The sequence below is a fragment of the Panthera onca genome, chromosome D3 (genome assembly GCF_046562875.1).
Source record: "Panthera onca isolate mPanOnc1 chromosome D3, mPanOnc1 haplotype 2, whole genome shotgun sequence".
In the NCBI taxonomy this organism is placed as follows: Eukaryota; Metazoa; Chordata; class Mammalia; order Carnivora; family Felidae; genus Panthera; species Panthera onca.
Genome location: NC_138350.1, coordinates 79,526,700 through 79,544,318, shown reverse-complemented (window position 1 = coordinate 79,544,318; position 17,619 = coordinate 79,526,700). Strand labels below are relative to the sequence as shown.

The 17,619-nt window shown below is 43.8% G+C and overlaps 1 protein-coding gene across 2 annotated transcripts in view; it reads right to left on the bottom strand.

The window, feature by feature from the left end:
* PHLPP1 (PH domain and leucine rich repeat protein phosphatase 1) overlaps positions 1-5,669 on the bottom strand; it is a 212,639-nt gene extending 206,970 nt beyond the window's left edge. For both annotated transcript variants that reach the window (XM_078435164.2, XM_078435165.2), the window contains exon 1: positions 4,023-5,669. In XM_078435164.2, the coding sequence (XP_078291290.2) occupies positions 4,023-5,562 (1,540 nt within the window). In that variant the 5' untranslated portion in view covers positions 5,563-5,669. The remainder of the gene's footprint in view (positions 1-4,022) is intronic.
* Between the last annotated feature and the right edge of the window lie 11,950 nt (positions 5,670-17,619).

The window sequence follows — 17,619 nt, the reverse complement described above, 5'->3', positions numbered from 1 at the left end:
ATCACCTCATTACCAACAAAAATAGCATATTTTCTGAATGCTTCTAACCAACTGAAAAATTCAAGTGTAAATGAAATTCAGCATCGATTCATGGAAAGTGATATGAATTGCAAAACAGAATAGCCCAGCTCTCTATATACTCAGCTCTGCCAAGGACTGAAAAACCACAAGCAAGAGGCAAACCTCGCTGTGCATGTTTCTCTCTCTGAAAAGAGGATTGACATCGACTCCTCCCTAATAATGTTTTTGAAAGGACAAATAAGATAATTCATGTGAAAGCCCTTTAAAATTTGTGAAGATGATAAAACCCAACATATTAATAGATGTTCTCAAACCACAGTTACGAAGGAAAAGATAGCATACAGTTTATACCAAAAACAACAAATATAAAATGTAAATCTAAAACAACAAAATTAAAGTTAAACCCTTTGTTCTTAAAATTGAAAGGACTGTTCAAGCACACATTGGTGTCACATGTTCATAGCACGTTACTCAATACTGCTGTAATTATAGTAATAAGAGCCTGCTGGTCAATATTACAGCTTAATGCTGAACCACCCCTTCTCAGTTTCCATGCAGGAAACCATGTAAGGTTTGACCATTCCCAAAAGAGAAAAAGAGAAGAAATATGAGGGGTTAGGAGATTGTTCTCCTGAGCAATCCCAAAAGTCCCATAAAAACATCTTGTCCAAGATTTCACTAGGCACAGTGGGTGTGCTCTCCATTCTGCCAACACCCTTTCCCACTATTACAATTGGAACTGAAATAGCTAAACCACTAAATCTAAAAGGTGGCAGAACAGAGTCAAAAAATATATAGTTTAACACTGCCCTTGGCCAATCACTCAGACTCCCTGGGGAGTCCAAAACACAAAGCTTATTAATGTTTTGAAGTCCATAACTTACGTCAAGCCACATAAATTTTTAAACTTTTTAACCTAAAATTACTCTCTTCCAAGGAAAATTTAAGATAGTTAACTTTAAGAGGAAATTAAATGTTAACATACTTAAAATACTTAAGACCAGTAACTTCATACACAGCCACTTAAATTTGGTCATATTTTAAATCAGCAGCTTAAAGAATGCTTGAAAGATACAATTTTCAAACTAAGTTTTCATTAACAACTCTGTAATTAGATAGCACCTTTCGTCCAACACCTTATACCTCATTAAAGACTTCCATTTTACTTTACCCAAATAAATATTAAATATTCAAAGCAACTGTGAATGCCTTTCAAAGACTTTGAAGAATAACTTGAGTCAAGTTATAAATACTAAAATTCCATTGAAAGGTGACCTTCAAAAGAATGAAAGTTCTCTGTTGAACAAGAACTTCTCAAAAAAAAAAAAAAAAAAAATGTAGCTGACTAGATAACTACATAGCAGATAATGAGTTCAATTTAAATACAGGAAAGTATTCAAAATGCTTCAAAGGCAACTTCCTAATCTATCCTTAACTCCAACTACACACCTAAACAAAAAGATACACAGCAAGAAATTTAAAAGTCATACCTAGAATTATAAAAACAAATGTGGCATGCAACACCTTTATCTAAAATAAACTTTAATTCTCTTTTTCCTAAGGATAAAAAATACTACCAAAATGTAACACGTTCTTGTTGGGTGTCCTACTACATTCATTCGACTGCCAGGGTAATTTCTAGGAATCTCCTCCAGCGAGGCACAAACCCTCATTTGCCTGTGAAGTCCTGACAGTGTTCCCATAATAAGTAAGACCACCTTATAACAAGGCCCTTTTGTTCATCAATAAACTTCCTTGCAAAAGTTCAAGTACCATCAGCACAATTTAGTTCTGTGGCAAATGCATATCAACAGAGACATTTTATGTATTACCTTGGATTCAAAATAGGCTCAACTCTGTGTAAAAAACAAACAACCAGACACCTCTATAACAAGCATCTTGCTTTTGGGACACCTGTACACAGGCTTCATATTCAAGGACAGGTTGGATACCGCGTGTGACGCCCCATTTTATTAGCCATTCTGACAAGCACATGCACAGAAGTATATATGTATTTATGTTGTGTACACAGAAATGAAGCAAGAAACAACTGCTGCTTTTCATAAACAAAAAAGATCAAAATGCCCACACCAGAAATTTGACTTAACCAGAAAGAAAATTTGTCACTTCTAGATTGATAAGCTTAAAAAAAACAAAAACCACTGTAGATCAGTCACTTAGAATATTTTAGACACACTTGAAGAGGTAATTAAGGGAATCAAAGATTTAAATTTCATGACTAGGACACCCAAAACCTTTCCCATAGACATTTGTCATGATCAACACAAGGACAAGAGACGCAGAGCTTTTTATGTATAAAATGTTCAATACTGTTTATTCTACATATCCCCTCCTCTCTATATATTTCATTCCATGTAATTGGCTTGGTGATAAGGGCATTTATCATTCTCATGTTAGTATTCTCACTCCAAGTGTGATTACCAGTTAATGCTTTTGTAAAATAACAGTATTTTACAAAACACATGAGCTCCAGGAGATAAGGATGCACTTGTTGTTCCTACATTTAAAAAAAAAAAAAAAAAAAATCACTGATTTTCTAGGCCATAAACTTTTAAAGCCATGTCTTTCAGTTGAGATGTTATCTTCAAATGCCACAAATGCTATAATGATATGGTTTTCTTTAGAAGACAAAAATCCATCAGAAATCCACCTCAGTTATATTAAAACTTCAGTGAAACTTAAAAAGACACCTCACCGGAATGCTCCTGGTCTTGCATATTTCAGTGTGGGAGTAAAGATTTATTCATTGACTCAACTGCCACTAAGACACCAGTTGGACCAAAAAACATTAAATTAGAAAGAATGGCAACAGATTAATCAAGTTACAAATAGGATTACTTTTCCACCAGCACCTATACGCTAGAATTGTAAAGCTGGGGAAGAGTTAAGTCTTCTAATTTTATTACGCTAACTTTATTTTAAATAAAATTTCTCATCACTAAGAACATAATCGGAAAGGAAAATAAAGGAAACATGCAAAGATGCAAACAAATATGAACCTCAAATATAACACCCAGGATGTATAGCTCCCTAATTTGGTGTCTGCCAAGTCTTTAATCAAAAGAGAAACATTAGTCACCCCTAGTAAGAATTAGATCTAACACGTCAGTCGTATCTCCAAAAGCTGGAAAAAAAATAAAGAGAAAAGTAAAAAAGTTTTAAGCTGGAACTGGAAAAAAAAAAAAAAAAAGGAAAGAAAAAGAATCAATGAATGAGGAAGATTTTAGATCACATCTCAAGATATGGTAACCACTTCAAGTATTATTGTGATCCCTGCGGCCAATCACACAGTCATGGTCAGATCTAGCTAGAAAGGCTGTAAGTCAGAAATGAGAAAAAGAAATGACACATCACTTTTGATGGGAGAATCAAACTTGCAGGTGAAACCGAAATAAAGCAGAAAAAGCTCTGGGGAAAAAGTCTCACGAAGAGGGGTCCTATCTGCCAGCGAGGACTAAGTGAGCAAATAAGCATGACAGCTGAACCGGATGACGAGAAAGGAGCTCCTGGGAGTCATGCGAGAATGGCAAACGGGGACAACTGCACAAAGAGTGACCTAGAGCATTTCTGTTGCTCATGTCCCCCCCCCCCCGCCCCCGTCGGTATTGTGTGCACGAGACCGTTTACCTGCAATCCCAAACCGCCTCCAACCCAACGTGCCCAGGAGGGGAGGCCTGAAGGAAGTGCCCTCCCTGTTAACATGAAGTCCTACCGCCGTTCTCAGAAGTACCTGCCACCTGTACTTCCTGGTGGCTGTGCCACCGTTTCCACATCGCTTCCCAACCTCTGAGCCCTCAAGACTGACGGCAAGTCTCGGGTCTTAAAACTGCTCGACATACTACTACACAGATGGTCCGTGAAAGCTGCAAAGAAGCAACAAAGACTCCCGAGGACCCGCGTTTACTCCTGGTTGGCACTCAACTCCTCGGGATCTGGAAGTGTTTACAGCCCGCACGTCAACATACAGGTGATTCCCTTACCTGCATAGAAGCGGATGAGGCAGCCAATCTCCGAGTCCATGCCTTCCTCCTGCACCCTCCACAACTCCCCAAATCCCAGTTGGAAGAGGTAGTCATTTTGAATCTGCAATGGCTTCTCGTCCGCCTCCAGGCGCCGGGTGGTCTCCCCGTGGAGCTGCACGTACAGGGTGGGCGGCGGAGGCGCTTTCTCCGGGGCCGCCCCGTTCCCACCCGGGGTCGACTGGGGGCGGCCGAGGGCGGAGGCTGCAGCCGCCTTTTCCTCCCTCGGCCGGTCCCGGGCGGCCCCTCCCGGGCCATCGGCCGCCCTCGGCGCTTTCGGCTGCAGCGGAGGCGGAGAGGCCGTCGGGGAAGGCGGCCGGCCGCCCGCTCCGGGCCGGGACGGCGCAGAGCGGCCGGGCAGGCGGGGCTGGCCCGGAGCCCCCGACGGGGCCGGATCAGCCTCGAGCTCCTCGGACGACGACGACGAGCCGCTGCCGCTGCTGTAGGGGTCCAGCCGGTCGGACACGCTCTCGGCGCTGGGGCTCAGGCTGAAGCTCTCCGTGTCGGAGGTCGGGCCCGCGGCTGCGCCGTCCAGGGACTGCGGGGCGCCCGGCTCCCCCGGGCTGGAGTCAGACGGCGCGGGGCTGGCGCGGGAGGAACGGCGTGCCCACCCGCCCGGGCCGCCCCGCAGCTGCAGGTCCGCGGGAGGCGCGCGCGGCGGGCCCCCGACGGCAGCCAGCCCGCTCCTCCCCGGCGGCGGCCCAAAGTCCCGGGGTTCGGCAGGCGCGAGCCGGGGGCCGACGTCGGGGAGCAGCTCCGCGCCGGCCGCGGGTCCGGGCCCCTTGCCTAGCACCTTCACCACGCCGCCGCCTTTGTGGCCCACCTGCAGCAGGCGGGCGGCCACCTCGCCGGCCGTGGTGTCCAGCGTGCAGAGCACCGGGCGCAGGTAGGTCGAGGCCAGGTGGCGGTCGAAGACATGCACGCAGCCCCGCTGGAGCTGGTGCCTCACCCAGTCCCGGTCCGACGGCTGCAGCTGCAGCATCTGCCGGTGCTTCAGGAGCAGCGTCTTCCTGTCCAGGCTCCGGGTGCACAGGGACGCCGAGGCCGAACAGGAGGCAGAGAGGCCGGCGGCGCCGGGGCAGTGCGAGGCGGCAGCGGCCGCCGCCGCCGCCGACGACGACGAGGAGGACGACGAGGCGGCGGCGGCCGCGGACAGATTCCTCTTCAGCCGCCCTCTCCTCAGCAGGAGGGAGTTGGCGCCGCTGCCCGCCCCGGGCACCGGGGCAGCCCCGCCGGCGGTGGGCTGGGGCGCGCCGCGCCGCCGCCGGCGACCCGTGCCTCCCGCCCGGCCCGGCGGTGGCCCCGGCTGCGCCTCGCCGGGGGCCTCTTCCCGCGCCCCGCCGGTCGGGGCTGCCGAGGTCTGCGCGGGCTCCGGGCTCCGGCCGCCCCCGGCCGCTGCCGCCAGAGCCGCCAAAGCCGCCGCCGCCGCGGGAGCCGGAGCTCGGTCCTCCCTGCTGGTCTCTGGGAGTCGCTGCGCCGTAGCCGCGGCGGCGGGCTCCATTGCAGTGGGGCTTCGCGCTTCCCCCCCAGCTCCGGAGGCAGCGGGAGGAGAGGGAGGCGATGAGGCGAAGGTGGGAGACGGCGGCGCGGGGAGAAGGGAGAAGCCAATGGCGTTCCGCGCGGCCGTTCCAGGGGATTATGTGGCAATTCGGAGCATTCCGTCGGTGTCTCGGTGTTCCATTCCGCGCTCCCGCCCGCCTAGCCGCCACCGCCCCCCCACACACGCCCTCCCCGCCCGGGTCGCGGGCTCTGGAGCGCAGGCCCCGCCCGCTCCCCCCACTTTGCCGGGGCGAACCAGCCGCGTAGCTGGGCTCATTGAATATTAATCACGCGCCGGGAGCGGGAAGGCGGGCGGCGGGCAGGGCGGGAGCTCCACGAGGGCCTCATGAATATGCATCATTAGCATGACGGCATTCCTGGGAGAAGTGGAGAGAGCTGGAGGACGGCGGAGAGGCGGGGCTTCAGGGTAAACAAACGTGACGCGTGCGTACGAGGGCGGGGCGGGGGCGGGGGCAGTATCCCGGGAGGTGCCTGCGATGCCTGGGAGAGGGGCCGGCTGGGGGGGGGGGGGGGGGGGAGAGAGAGAGAGAGAGAGAGAGAGAGAGAGAGAGAGAAGACACACACACAGACGCGCGCTGCGCTTTGGGAGTTGTAGTTCTAGTGCTGGAACGAACATGCCGAAGGAAACAGGGCGAACCACAGGCCCCAGAGTTCCTTATTTTATGCCCCTCCTTCAGCCAGCCGCCGGCTATGGGCAGTGGGTATTGTGCCCTCTGCTGTTAAACTCTGTGCCCGGGAATGTTCTTGTTCATTAATTTGTGCCCAACCCGCCCATTCCCGCTCCCCAGAAGACTTTCGTTTTCCCTGCTAATTTAAAGTGAGGGCTTTGAGGGACGCTAACCGGTACGAAGGTCCCAGTTCCTTGGTTCTCACTTCCACCCATTGTATGAGATGCAAAAACACGCCCACAGCACCACAGGATAACTGGCCATAAAAGTGGCCAACCTCACTTTCCCCACTTTTTCAAGTCCAGGGGAAGACAAAGTCCAATGGGCAATTGTTGAATACGCGTTTTCGAAATCGTGCAACCTGGAGCCTATCCTCTTCCACAGCCATATGCGGGAAGGAAAAGGCAAAGGGCTGCTGTCTTGTTTTTTCCCATTGACCTTAAAGTTTGAAGTAACTTAACGACAACGCAAAGCAGTGGAAAGGAGAAGAAATGGACTGGAGACGTGGGATATGAGATCGGTCCTGTGTGTTCCCTCTTACGTCTTACATTGGTTTTTCTTAAAACATTAATAAAAAAAAAAACGTTTTCTGCTCCTACAATGTTTAGTTGTGGTCTGAAAAGTTGCATTTTCTCATCGATTTAAACAATATTGTAGGCTAGACCAGAACAGGTTGCTATTCAAAAGAATTTAGTAAACATTTGTAATTGAATTACCATTCCCCCAGATTTATTTTTATAAATTTTCACATGTGAGACTTGTCAACTGCCTCTATCCAGGGCCTCCCTTAACTTCAATAAGGTTAGTAAACCTGGAGGGACATTAGGGGGTGGGGGCAAACAAGCAAGGAGAGAAAAGAGGGAGATCAGGGGCACCTGTCTGGGTCAGTCAAGGGAGCATGAGACTTGATCTCCGGGCTGTGAGTTTGAGCCCCATCTTGGGTATAGAGATTATTTAAAAATTAAAAAAAAAAAAAATCTTTTAAAACAATCAGCTGGAACTTGTCGCTGAAATAATAGAAATTGGTAAGGGCAAGTAAAGCCATACTTAGGTTACCTACACTGTTTCACTGAAGAGGAATGGAGAAAGCTACCAGGATGAAAATAAATATTTCTCTCTAAATATTTCTCTTGATGCTATTTTTATTGCATTTCATTTCAGTCAACCGAACCAAGTTCCATGTTTTTAAAAATAGGGAGAATGCACATTCTCCCAAAAGAGAGAAGATAGTCATGTCAATTAATTTAATAAAAACTATAAACATATTATATACTAGTCACTGTTAAGCAACTAAAAAAATCAGACACTGCCCTTGCCTTCACAGAGCATATAGATTACAAAGAAAGTCAACAAGTGAGAGCGATCTAGAAAAGGGAAAAATACAAGGTGCCATGGGAAAAGACAAAAAATACAAGGGGAACTGACCCTGTCCAGGAAGTCAGACAAAGAGACTACCATTGGATGAATTTTTTTGTAACGAAACTGGGTACTTGCTGAAGGCTCTGTCTCTGAAAGAAAGCAAAGAGGCAGAAAAAAGGTAATGATACTGAAGATAAATTTCAACTACACTAATCCATATGTTGCCTTGAGTATCTCCTAACACAAACTGTTCTAGAAATGAAAAAAATGCTATTTTAATTTATCTTGTATTTAATATGATTAAAAAACAAAAGGCATGTTAAATTTCAATGCTAAAACATAGACTGTTTACACAGTCTTCAGTCTTTATATTCATTAGTTCCTTAGTGGATTTCCTACAAACCTGTTTAATTTTTGCTATTGAAGAAATGTATATTAACTCCCATATAGCTAGCTGCTTTCTAGAGGTATATTTGTTTAGCTAGTATAACAGACTCAGGAAACGTTTATTCTAATCATAAATACGGTCACTATTGGCCTAATGTCCATTTGCACCCTAAGAAATTGTAGTACCGTACTTAATCTAGCTCTGGTTCCTGTCATTCAGCTTTATGCAATCACTGCCTTTTTATCCTCTAGGAATTTTGTTTAATCTTTAAAGGTATTTATAACCAAAACACCTCCTTTTCAAGGGGGAAAATTTTAAAGAAAAGGCATAGCTCAGAGAATTTAGTGTCCAAAGTACTGGAGGTGGGAGGGGTTGGGAGTCATCATACACTCCTGCCCTACAGCTGTGAGGAATTACCGATTTGGGAAGAGGAGGGAAATAATGAATAAGGTTAATGTTAAAGTATCTCAGCATAAAGAAAAAAGGATATACATTCCAGCCTACAAAACAAAACAAAAAATCCTGTGTTGGGGGATAGGGCAGGGAAGAGAAAGAAGGTAGAATATAATTCTTACATAGATAAACGATTTCCTGCACAGTGCCTATAGTCTGAAAGATGTCATATTCCATTGTACCCAGTGTAATAAAAATCAGAGGTGAGGGAAGAACAGAATAAGGGTTCACAGTGTGATCCATCCCTTGTTCCACCTCCAAACCTTCAATAAAGTTACTAAACTTGGGGGTGAGAGGAGAGACAGAAAGAAAATGGGAGTTCGTAATGAGTAGACAGTCCCCTTAACCACTAGATCAACTGGAACCTCATAGTTGAAATAATAGACAAGGGCAATGAATAGATAAGGGCAATGAAACTTGTGCTTAGAACTTGGTAGTATCATGGAACATCATCCAGACCATCTGAGCCAACCCACACTATATGATTTCTTCGAATAAGAAAAGGATTTCAGTGAAGGACAAATGTTTTCCAGACAGCCATGAAATAGCAGCTTCTCCTACTAAAAGTACAGTGGAGAATAGGCCAGTATCCTGAAACCGCATAACTCATGAATGCCCCCTACCCTTTTTAAGGTGTTCCAAATTACAAAATACCACATTTCTGACAAGCCACACTTTGCAAAGAATCACATCTTAAAATGCTAAAAGATAATCCTGAAAAGAAACAACAGATGTAAAAGTTGCAAACCCTGATGCCAACTTGTTAAAATATTTTCACAGCTAAGTATAGAAAAAGAGAACATAATTTTCAATTTACAGCCACAGTTTATTTTATGCTGTGTGATTTATAACTGACTTGCTGTGTTTTGCATCTAGGTTAATCCTGTTTGCATCCTTAGATCCAAGATAAAAGAAACCATCTTTGGAATTTTTTTCTAATATAAGCAGTTGGAATTTTAATGGAAGCATGAATTGATAGCTGGGATGGTTTCCGTCTGAATTGTTAAGGGCTCAGCTGTGTCCAGAAATAAACTCAGAAAGATGCAATATACAATGTAATACATTTAGTTAGTACATTATGAACAAGGGATCTAATTATAGTTTCACATTCTTATATCCCTTGAGCTACTAGTGGTTTACCATGCCTAAATTGCTCACTATTTACTCATTCTATTTTACTATGAGGGACCCATTTAGCAAATTACTGCTCTAGTGCACTAAATGGGCCCCAGGTGGCTAAACTGAATTCGTATGTTCCCTGCTCACTGGCAGGAAGATACCTTCTGTTCCCTCTAAAGCCTTACCCCTCCCTCACAAAATTTACCATTTGAACTCTATCAAGAACTTAGATTGTCACTGTCATCTTAGGCAGTCCACTTTATAAATACACTTGATAGATTTTCAGATTTTAGTGCACCGTTTTAAGTCCCATGATTCTTTGTTTTTTCCTTATATCTCACATCCTGCCTCACAGAAATAAACAAATGTGTTATATTACAGCACGACAATGAAGTGTTAGACCAAGAAAGAGACCTTGTAAGCCCCCCTCTTCCAGGAACAATGTAAATCACCTGGAATATTCATTCAATGTAAATCACCTGGGACACCTCTGGAACAGATTTATTGAAATCGTATGTGTAGGTACCATTTACCCTGAGTAACTAGTTTAGACAAAAATACCTGCCCTAAGGAAGCTTATATAAAAGCATTATCATTCTTTTTAAATCTTTAGCTAAAATTGACTTACTCTTTTTTTTTTTTTTTTTTTTTTTTTTATTTTTGAGAGAGTGCATGCCCACAAGCAGGGGAAGGTTGGGGAGTGGAGCGGGGACAGAAGATCTGAAGCAGTCTTCAGGTGTTGACAGCAGAGAGCCTCATGCAGGGCTGGAACTCAGGAACCATGAGTTCAGGTCAGGAACCATGACCTGAGCCAAAGTTGGACGCTTAAACAACTGAGCCACCCGGCTGCCTCGACCTACTCTTTTCTTTTATATAAACAGTTCTTGTTTCAGGCAAATGGGAAATACGGAAATCTACATAGATTAGTTACATATTAGTGTATAAATATTTCTTCCCAAAGCATTCTTTGTTCTTTATCTTACATAGGAATTCATTATACAATTGTTTAAATAGTGGGCCTTTATAATATTTACACATTTACAATATATTAATTTTAAAAATCGATTTACACTCAGCTTGTTAGAAACTCATTTTGGATTCTAGTCTGTCCCATATGCCTAAGATCTCTTTCCATCAAGACTCCTGTCTAACAAAAAAAAAAAAAAAAGAAAAGAAAAAAAAGTCTTTCCAAAATCATCCCAAAGCATTTCCCCTAAATCTTCCATGACTAAAAATAAAAAAGGAGTCTCCAGATAATGATTTCCCTATATTTATAGTCATTAATTATACCCTAAAAAAGTAGCATGGGTATTCTCTTTTGTTGTCCCAAAACAGAGTGATTATGGAACACACAATCAATTCCTAAAAATCTTACCCTTTTCCCCTTACTTCCCATCACACCCACCAGTCTGGACTCCTAGATATAGTTGTTTCTTAGGGCTGTCATAACAAAGTACCTTGAACTAGATGGCATAAAACAACAAGTTTATTCTATCACAGTTCTGGAGTCTGGAAGTCCAAAGTCAAGGTGTCAGCAGGACCAAGCTTGCTCTGAAGGCTTGGGGGGCCTCCTTTCTTGCCTCCCCGTTCCAGCTTCTCCCGGTTACAGCCCTGCTTGGCTTGGAGGTACATCCTCCAATCTCTGTTTTCTGGCACCCGTCATTGCATGGCCTTCTCCCTGTGTCTCTGCGTCCAAACTCCTCTTCTTATAAGGGTAACAATCATTGAACCAGGGCCCATTATGGTCTCATCCTAACTTTGCATCTGCAAAGACCCTATTTCAAAATATGGTCACCCTCTCACGAACCAAGTAGTTACCAATTTGGGGTGGGGACACTCTAGTACACTAGGTGTTTTGTAGTGCTCTCTAGGAGACACAGTCTGAAATTTATCAGACTTCTAAATTTCAGGGATTCGTAAAATTCCACCACCCCCAAAAATTGATGACCAAACTAGGGATTTCAACCTTTTACTCATTCATTTAAATATTCACTGAGTCTCCTACATCAGGCACTAAGCTAGGTCTGAGTACATAATAGCGAATAAAAGAGTTGTAAGCATTGCCCTAGAAAATATTTTTAAACTATAAATACCATAAAAATACTATTAAAGAAAGTGCACTTTAACACAGAGAAAAACATAGGAATGACAAGTCTCAGCATAAACAAAGAGGTAGTCTCTTTAAATCAAACAAAATTACCTTTATGGAAAATTCCTTACTTTGTCCTTTTTTTCCTCGTGTTACCATAAATCAAGAAAAATACCATGGCAAACCAGTGCCAGATCTCAGCTAGCCTTTGGTAATCACAGCACTAGAGCTTGCAAAGAGTTCTCTCTAGTGCTCTTCCATTCTGTAGCCCATAATATGTGGTTAGGTAAGTGCAGAGCTAACACCTTCCAGAATTCAACAATTTATAACGATCTGTTGCCATGTAGATCAAAATACTACAAAATGTAACCACTGCACCAGTACCATATAATGCGTGTGATCTTACCATACCTCGGTGGTAACAATGGGGTGCCAGGAAAATCAAGCAGACATGCTCAGTGGGGTGTATGAGTAAGTTTGGATATAATGATGGTGACAATGGCAGAGTAACATTCTCAGCCTTCTACACATTCCATAATTGAAAGGTAGCTACGTGTAACATTTTAGAGGAGTTCAATAATGTCTAAGGTTGGAAGTCAGAAGTCCTCATTCTAGTCCCTATACAAACTAGTTAAGTATGACCTAAGGAAGACCTCCAACCTCAAGGAGGTTTCAGTTACTGATTTATGAAATGAAGCGACTGGACTAGACAGTGTGTCTAAAGTCTCTTCTGGCTCAAAAAATATATATATTTCTGATTCTGGCTAAAAACAAAATTGTCTAATTTGGAACATTGGCAAATGTTTTTGTTAGTCAAAAAGCAGAGAGCTTCACATTTAGATGCTATTAATTTGTGTGTGGGGGGAGCCTTTTAAGACTTATTCTTGCCATTTTAAAAAAGTTTTAATGCATTGAAAATAACAGCAGGTTTATTCTGACATTTAAGAAAACTGCTGGGCTGTCAGTCCTTTGAAATCGGAATTTGTCATCAGTAGGAACCAGTCTATGACAACAAGATCCATGGCTTCGGATTCCCAAACTCCAGGGTCTTTATCAGTTTTTTCTTGTATAGTCACAGATGGCTAGAAATCTCAGCACAAAGTAAGGTCAGGGCACAGAACGTCAGTCCCAGTGAGCACATGTGTAGTAGGAGACACTGACAAGGATATTGACAGCAGCTGCAGTCAGTGACACGAGAACCTGGGTCCATCAACAGTAGAACGGATGAATCAGTGGTAGTATAGTCTACACTGAAATACCCACACAGCAACAAAAGTGAATAAATGCTCACAATGCTAAGCAATATGAATGAATCGTAGCATGTTGATTAAAGAAGCCAGGCATGGCAGAATGCTTACCATATGACTCCATTTATATCAAGTTCAAGAATAAGCTAAACAAATCTATATCTTTTTAGGGAGGCAGTTTATGCGGTAAAACTTAAACAAAAGGAAAAGGCAATAATGGCACAAAACCACTAGGCAGGAGCAATGGGAAGGGGCCTAGGGTGACTTCTGAGGCTGATAGTGTTCTGTCTTGGGTTATCTAGGTCCCTCTTTTTAGAAAATGTGTTCAGTTGTACTTTTGTGTTTTATATACTATCCTATTTATATTATACTTCATAACAAAGGTGTTTTTTTCCAAAAAAAAAATCAACTGTGAGGTTTTTGTTACAATCTGAATTTCTACATTTTGTCCACAATTAAGAGTTTAAACTTATGTTAAGTTTCCCATCACTTATTTAATTCATTTAAAATGTTATTTATAAGGGCACCTGGATGGCTCAGGTCATGATCTCCTGGTTGGTGAGTTCAAGCCCCACGTCGGGCTCTGTGCTGACAGCTCAGAGCCTGGAGCCTGCCTGGGATTCTGTGCCTCCCTCTCTCTCTGCCCCTCCCCTGCTCATGCTGTCTTCTCTGTCTACCCGAAATAAATAAACATTAAAAAAATTTTAAATAATAAAATAAAATGTTATTTATAATTTAAAACAATCGATAAGCTATCAACCTAATTTAAGAGCCCTAAATATTAATTCTAAGAGTTCATTATAGAAAGTCTGGACAATACTGAAAACTGTAAGGATGCAAAGGAGAACAAAACAATCCAATGACTCCTAGTTATTTTCACATATTTCCTCTCAGATTTTTAAATGCATTTTAATGTAGTAGAGATCATAATGTAGCTACAATTTTTTTTATCCTGCTTTTCTCATTCAAAACTATCCCATAAATACTTTTCCATGTTACTAAAAGAAAAAAAAAACTCACCACAATTTTTAATTTCTAAATAAAAAATGCATCATTTTGGAGAACCATAATTTATTTAAGAGCTCTGTGAAAAGTGAATTAATGATTGGGTTCAGGACACTACTGGCCCTCAGTGTTTTTATGCTATTTTTTGTACCGTTCTTCCTTGTGGAAATAAGAATATGGTGATAGCCTATTTCACCATAGTCATCTTTTCTGATCTCCCCATCTTTCTACCACAATTTAGCAGCATTTCATTTTTTTTAAGTTTATTTATTTATTTTGAGAGAGACAGAGACAGCATGAGCTGGGAAGGGGGTTGGGGTGCAGAGAGACAGGAGAGAGAGAATCCAAGCAGGCTCCATGCTGCCAGCTGAGGAGCCCGACACGGGCTTGAACCCATGAACTGTAAGATCATGACCTGAGCTGAAACCAAGAGTCCAATGACCATGCGTAACCACTGAGCCACCCAGATGCCTCGCTATTGTTTCTTTCTCAAAATTGCCCCTCACTCCTCTGTATTGTTACGTTAAAAATGAGTACTTAAAAAAACAAAACAAAACAAAACAAAACAAAACAAAACAAAACCCGTACTGGACCCAGGTGGCGGGCGGGGCCAAGCCTGATTGGCAGAGCCAATCACTTTGAACGTGATTAAAAAATGAGCCCCAGGAGGGACGCCCAGATGGCTCAGTCAATTAGGCATCTGACTTAGCAGCAAGGGGGAGCCCTGACACCCCCCTCTTCCCACCCCTCCCCAACCACCATACTTTCTTTTGACAGTCAAATGAAACACTCCTAGAAATCCCAGGAGTGTTTGGGTATTTGGGTTTTTTGGGGTTTCTCCCCCAAGAGCCGCCCCCCGCCCCATATTTTGGTTTAAAGTAAGTAATGCAAAGATAAACCGTCCAGAACTGGCCTGTCTGGAGTTTGGAGGAAACAGGACCAGAGTGTAAGTTACCTTCGTCTTCTCCCATCCAGGCACAACCCCAGCCTGACCATGTGGCTCATGCCAGGCTCCTGGAACAACCAAAACTATCTCTCTTACTTCTCCTCATTGATTTGCTTACTGCTTCCCTTCCCCAAATACACAGATTCCGTTTAGCAAATACCCAGATTCACTACCTCTCTTGCACAAGAGGTAAAACTTCGCTAGGCCCCGAGATGAGTGACAAAGTTGGCAGGGAGAAAGTGCAGGAGACAGAGCGGAGCTGAAACAGGAAAAAACAGGCTCAAGCCCCACCTATGCTCCTGAGATTCCCATGGACGTGGCTGTTTTGACAAGCCCAGGTAAGGCGGTAGGGCTTTGGAGAAGGACACAGACCTCCACGGTGCCACCCACTGAGGCCCTCAGTCCTCACTCCAGGCAAACACATCTGGCCAATGGCGTCCAGTTCAGAACCAAAGAGGACCGGAGGGTCTTTCGTTCTACACCTGGGGACACAGGTGTCAAACGCACACCCAGCATCTGGAGTCCAGTCCTGACAACCGTCAACTCCCAGAGCAGCTCCCCAGCTGGGCGGGGCTTCCGCAAAGCCCATCCAACTTGCAGGCAGGTAAAGCAGTCGGCATAGGCAGCAGGTGGTAACTCCAGCACGCGTTTATTAATAGTATCTTTACCAGGTCCCTGACCAGAAGGTGACCAGGACAACCTTAATGATTCCCTCCGCTGAACTAAACTTGAGACAGGCTTCTTTCTGACTGCAGGCCCCCAGCCTCCCTTTATTTAGAGCTCTTCTTTTTTTTTTTTTCTTTTAATGTTTTATTTCTGAGACAGAGAGAGACAGAGCATGAGCAGGGGAGGGGCAGAGAGAGAGGGAGACACAGAATCAGAAGCAGGCTCCAGGCTCTGAGCGGTCAGCACAGAGCCCGACGAGGGGCTCGAACTCACAAACCGTGAGATCATGACCTGAGCCGAAGTCAGTCGCTCAACCAACTGAGCCACCCAGGTGCCCCAATTTAGAGTTCTTCTTTAGAACATTCAAAACTGTTGCTTCTCTACCCCTCTAAGATGTATGTCAATCTTTTCCTAAACCCTCCTGTGAGTTTTTCAACCCAGAAATGTTTTTCTCAAGGATCTGTGAGTCATCTCTTTGAAATGTCATTGAAGGAGAGAGTGGAGTTATCTCCTAGTCTCTATGGGAAGGAAAGAGCCTAATTTCAGTGGGGGCGGAGGTGGGGAGAGGGGGCTTGCTCCAAGTTGCAAAACGACCTCCTATGGTAAAAAAGGTAAGAAATTTATTGTTCCTTTGGAAAATTCCATTTGCAAATACAGGTGGCCTAACATCCTCCAGTACTCTCTCATTTGCTCATCTCAGCCCTTAAAAACTCTTCTGTCCCCTCCTTTAGTGGAGGTGAGCTCAGGCTGAACTTCTTTTATATTACTTGTTTTATATTACCTTATTAATAGAGCCTTAAATAAAGTCTTCCTTGTCTCTTTAACTTTGGCTCATTTTTTTTTTTTTTGGAACAGAAAATCTAGTCTCTGACTTTTCCCCAACTTCTAAACAAGTTACAATTTTTGCACAGTGGCCTCATGCTTGTGAATAAGAATTCCCCTGGAACCTAGACTCAAACCTGCAACAGTGGACAGTTAAGAGAGAGGACTTGAGAAGAAAGGCTTTCCTTCCCTAGAACATCTCCTTAGCTTCTCCAGTTACCTAGACAGAGTTGCAGTGACTATATTCAGATAAAGTAATAGATGGGAGGACCAAGGTCTTTGAGAAAGACAGAGAGAGCTCATTATTCTTAGGCTATAATTAAAATGCTATGGGGCACCATACCAAAAATTTAATCTGAGATGGATCTTAGATCTAAATATGAAAGTTAAAATAACAAAACTTCTGAAAATGACCTTGTGATAGGCAAAGCTTTTAAAACACAAAAGAACGTCTGCTCATCCAAAGGCATCACCAAGAGAGTGAGACTACAAACCACAGACCTTGGGGAGACAAAGGATTTATATTCAGAATGTAAAAGGAACTCCTACAAATCAATACGAAAGAGACAATCTGTTCAAAAATAACAGGCTAAACAACAAACCGCTTAAGTAGGCACTTAACAAAAGAAGATGAGCAAAAAGTCAACTAGCATGTGAAAAGGTGCCCCCTAGGATTACTCATCTGGAAAATGTGAATCAAAACTACATACTTTAGAACGGCTGAAATTGGGGTTCCTCGGTAGCTCAGTCAGTTGAGTGTCTGACTCTTGATGTCAGTTCAGGTCACCTTCCCAGGGTTGTGGGATCGAGCCCTGCATCAGGCTCAACGCTGCGTGTGCCCCTGCCCTGCTTGTGCGTGCTCTCTCTCTCTCTCTCTCTCTCAAAATAAATAAATAAACTTTTTTAAAAAATGGCTAAAATTAAGAGACAATGCCAAGCGATAGAAAGATTGTAAAGCAACTACAATTTTTCCCATAGGTAGATCTGTGTGATATGAGTACTTTACGGATAATCCTTTAATAAAAGGTTTTGTCTTTAAGACATGGGAAAGTTGGATTTACTTAACGCTGTAATTACATACGACTCTGGGCTCTGGGTGGGTGAGATAGGAGACAGGTGGAGCGTTGGGTAAGGTAGGCAGACCCAGGGAAAAACAAAACTGGTGGAATATCTGGAGACAACGCCCAAATAGGCAGCAAAATCTGAAGAGAAAGTCGAATGGTATTCACCTTGCAA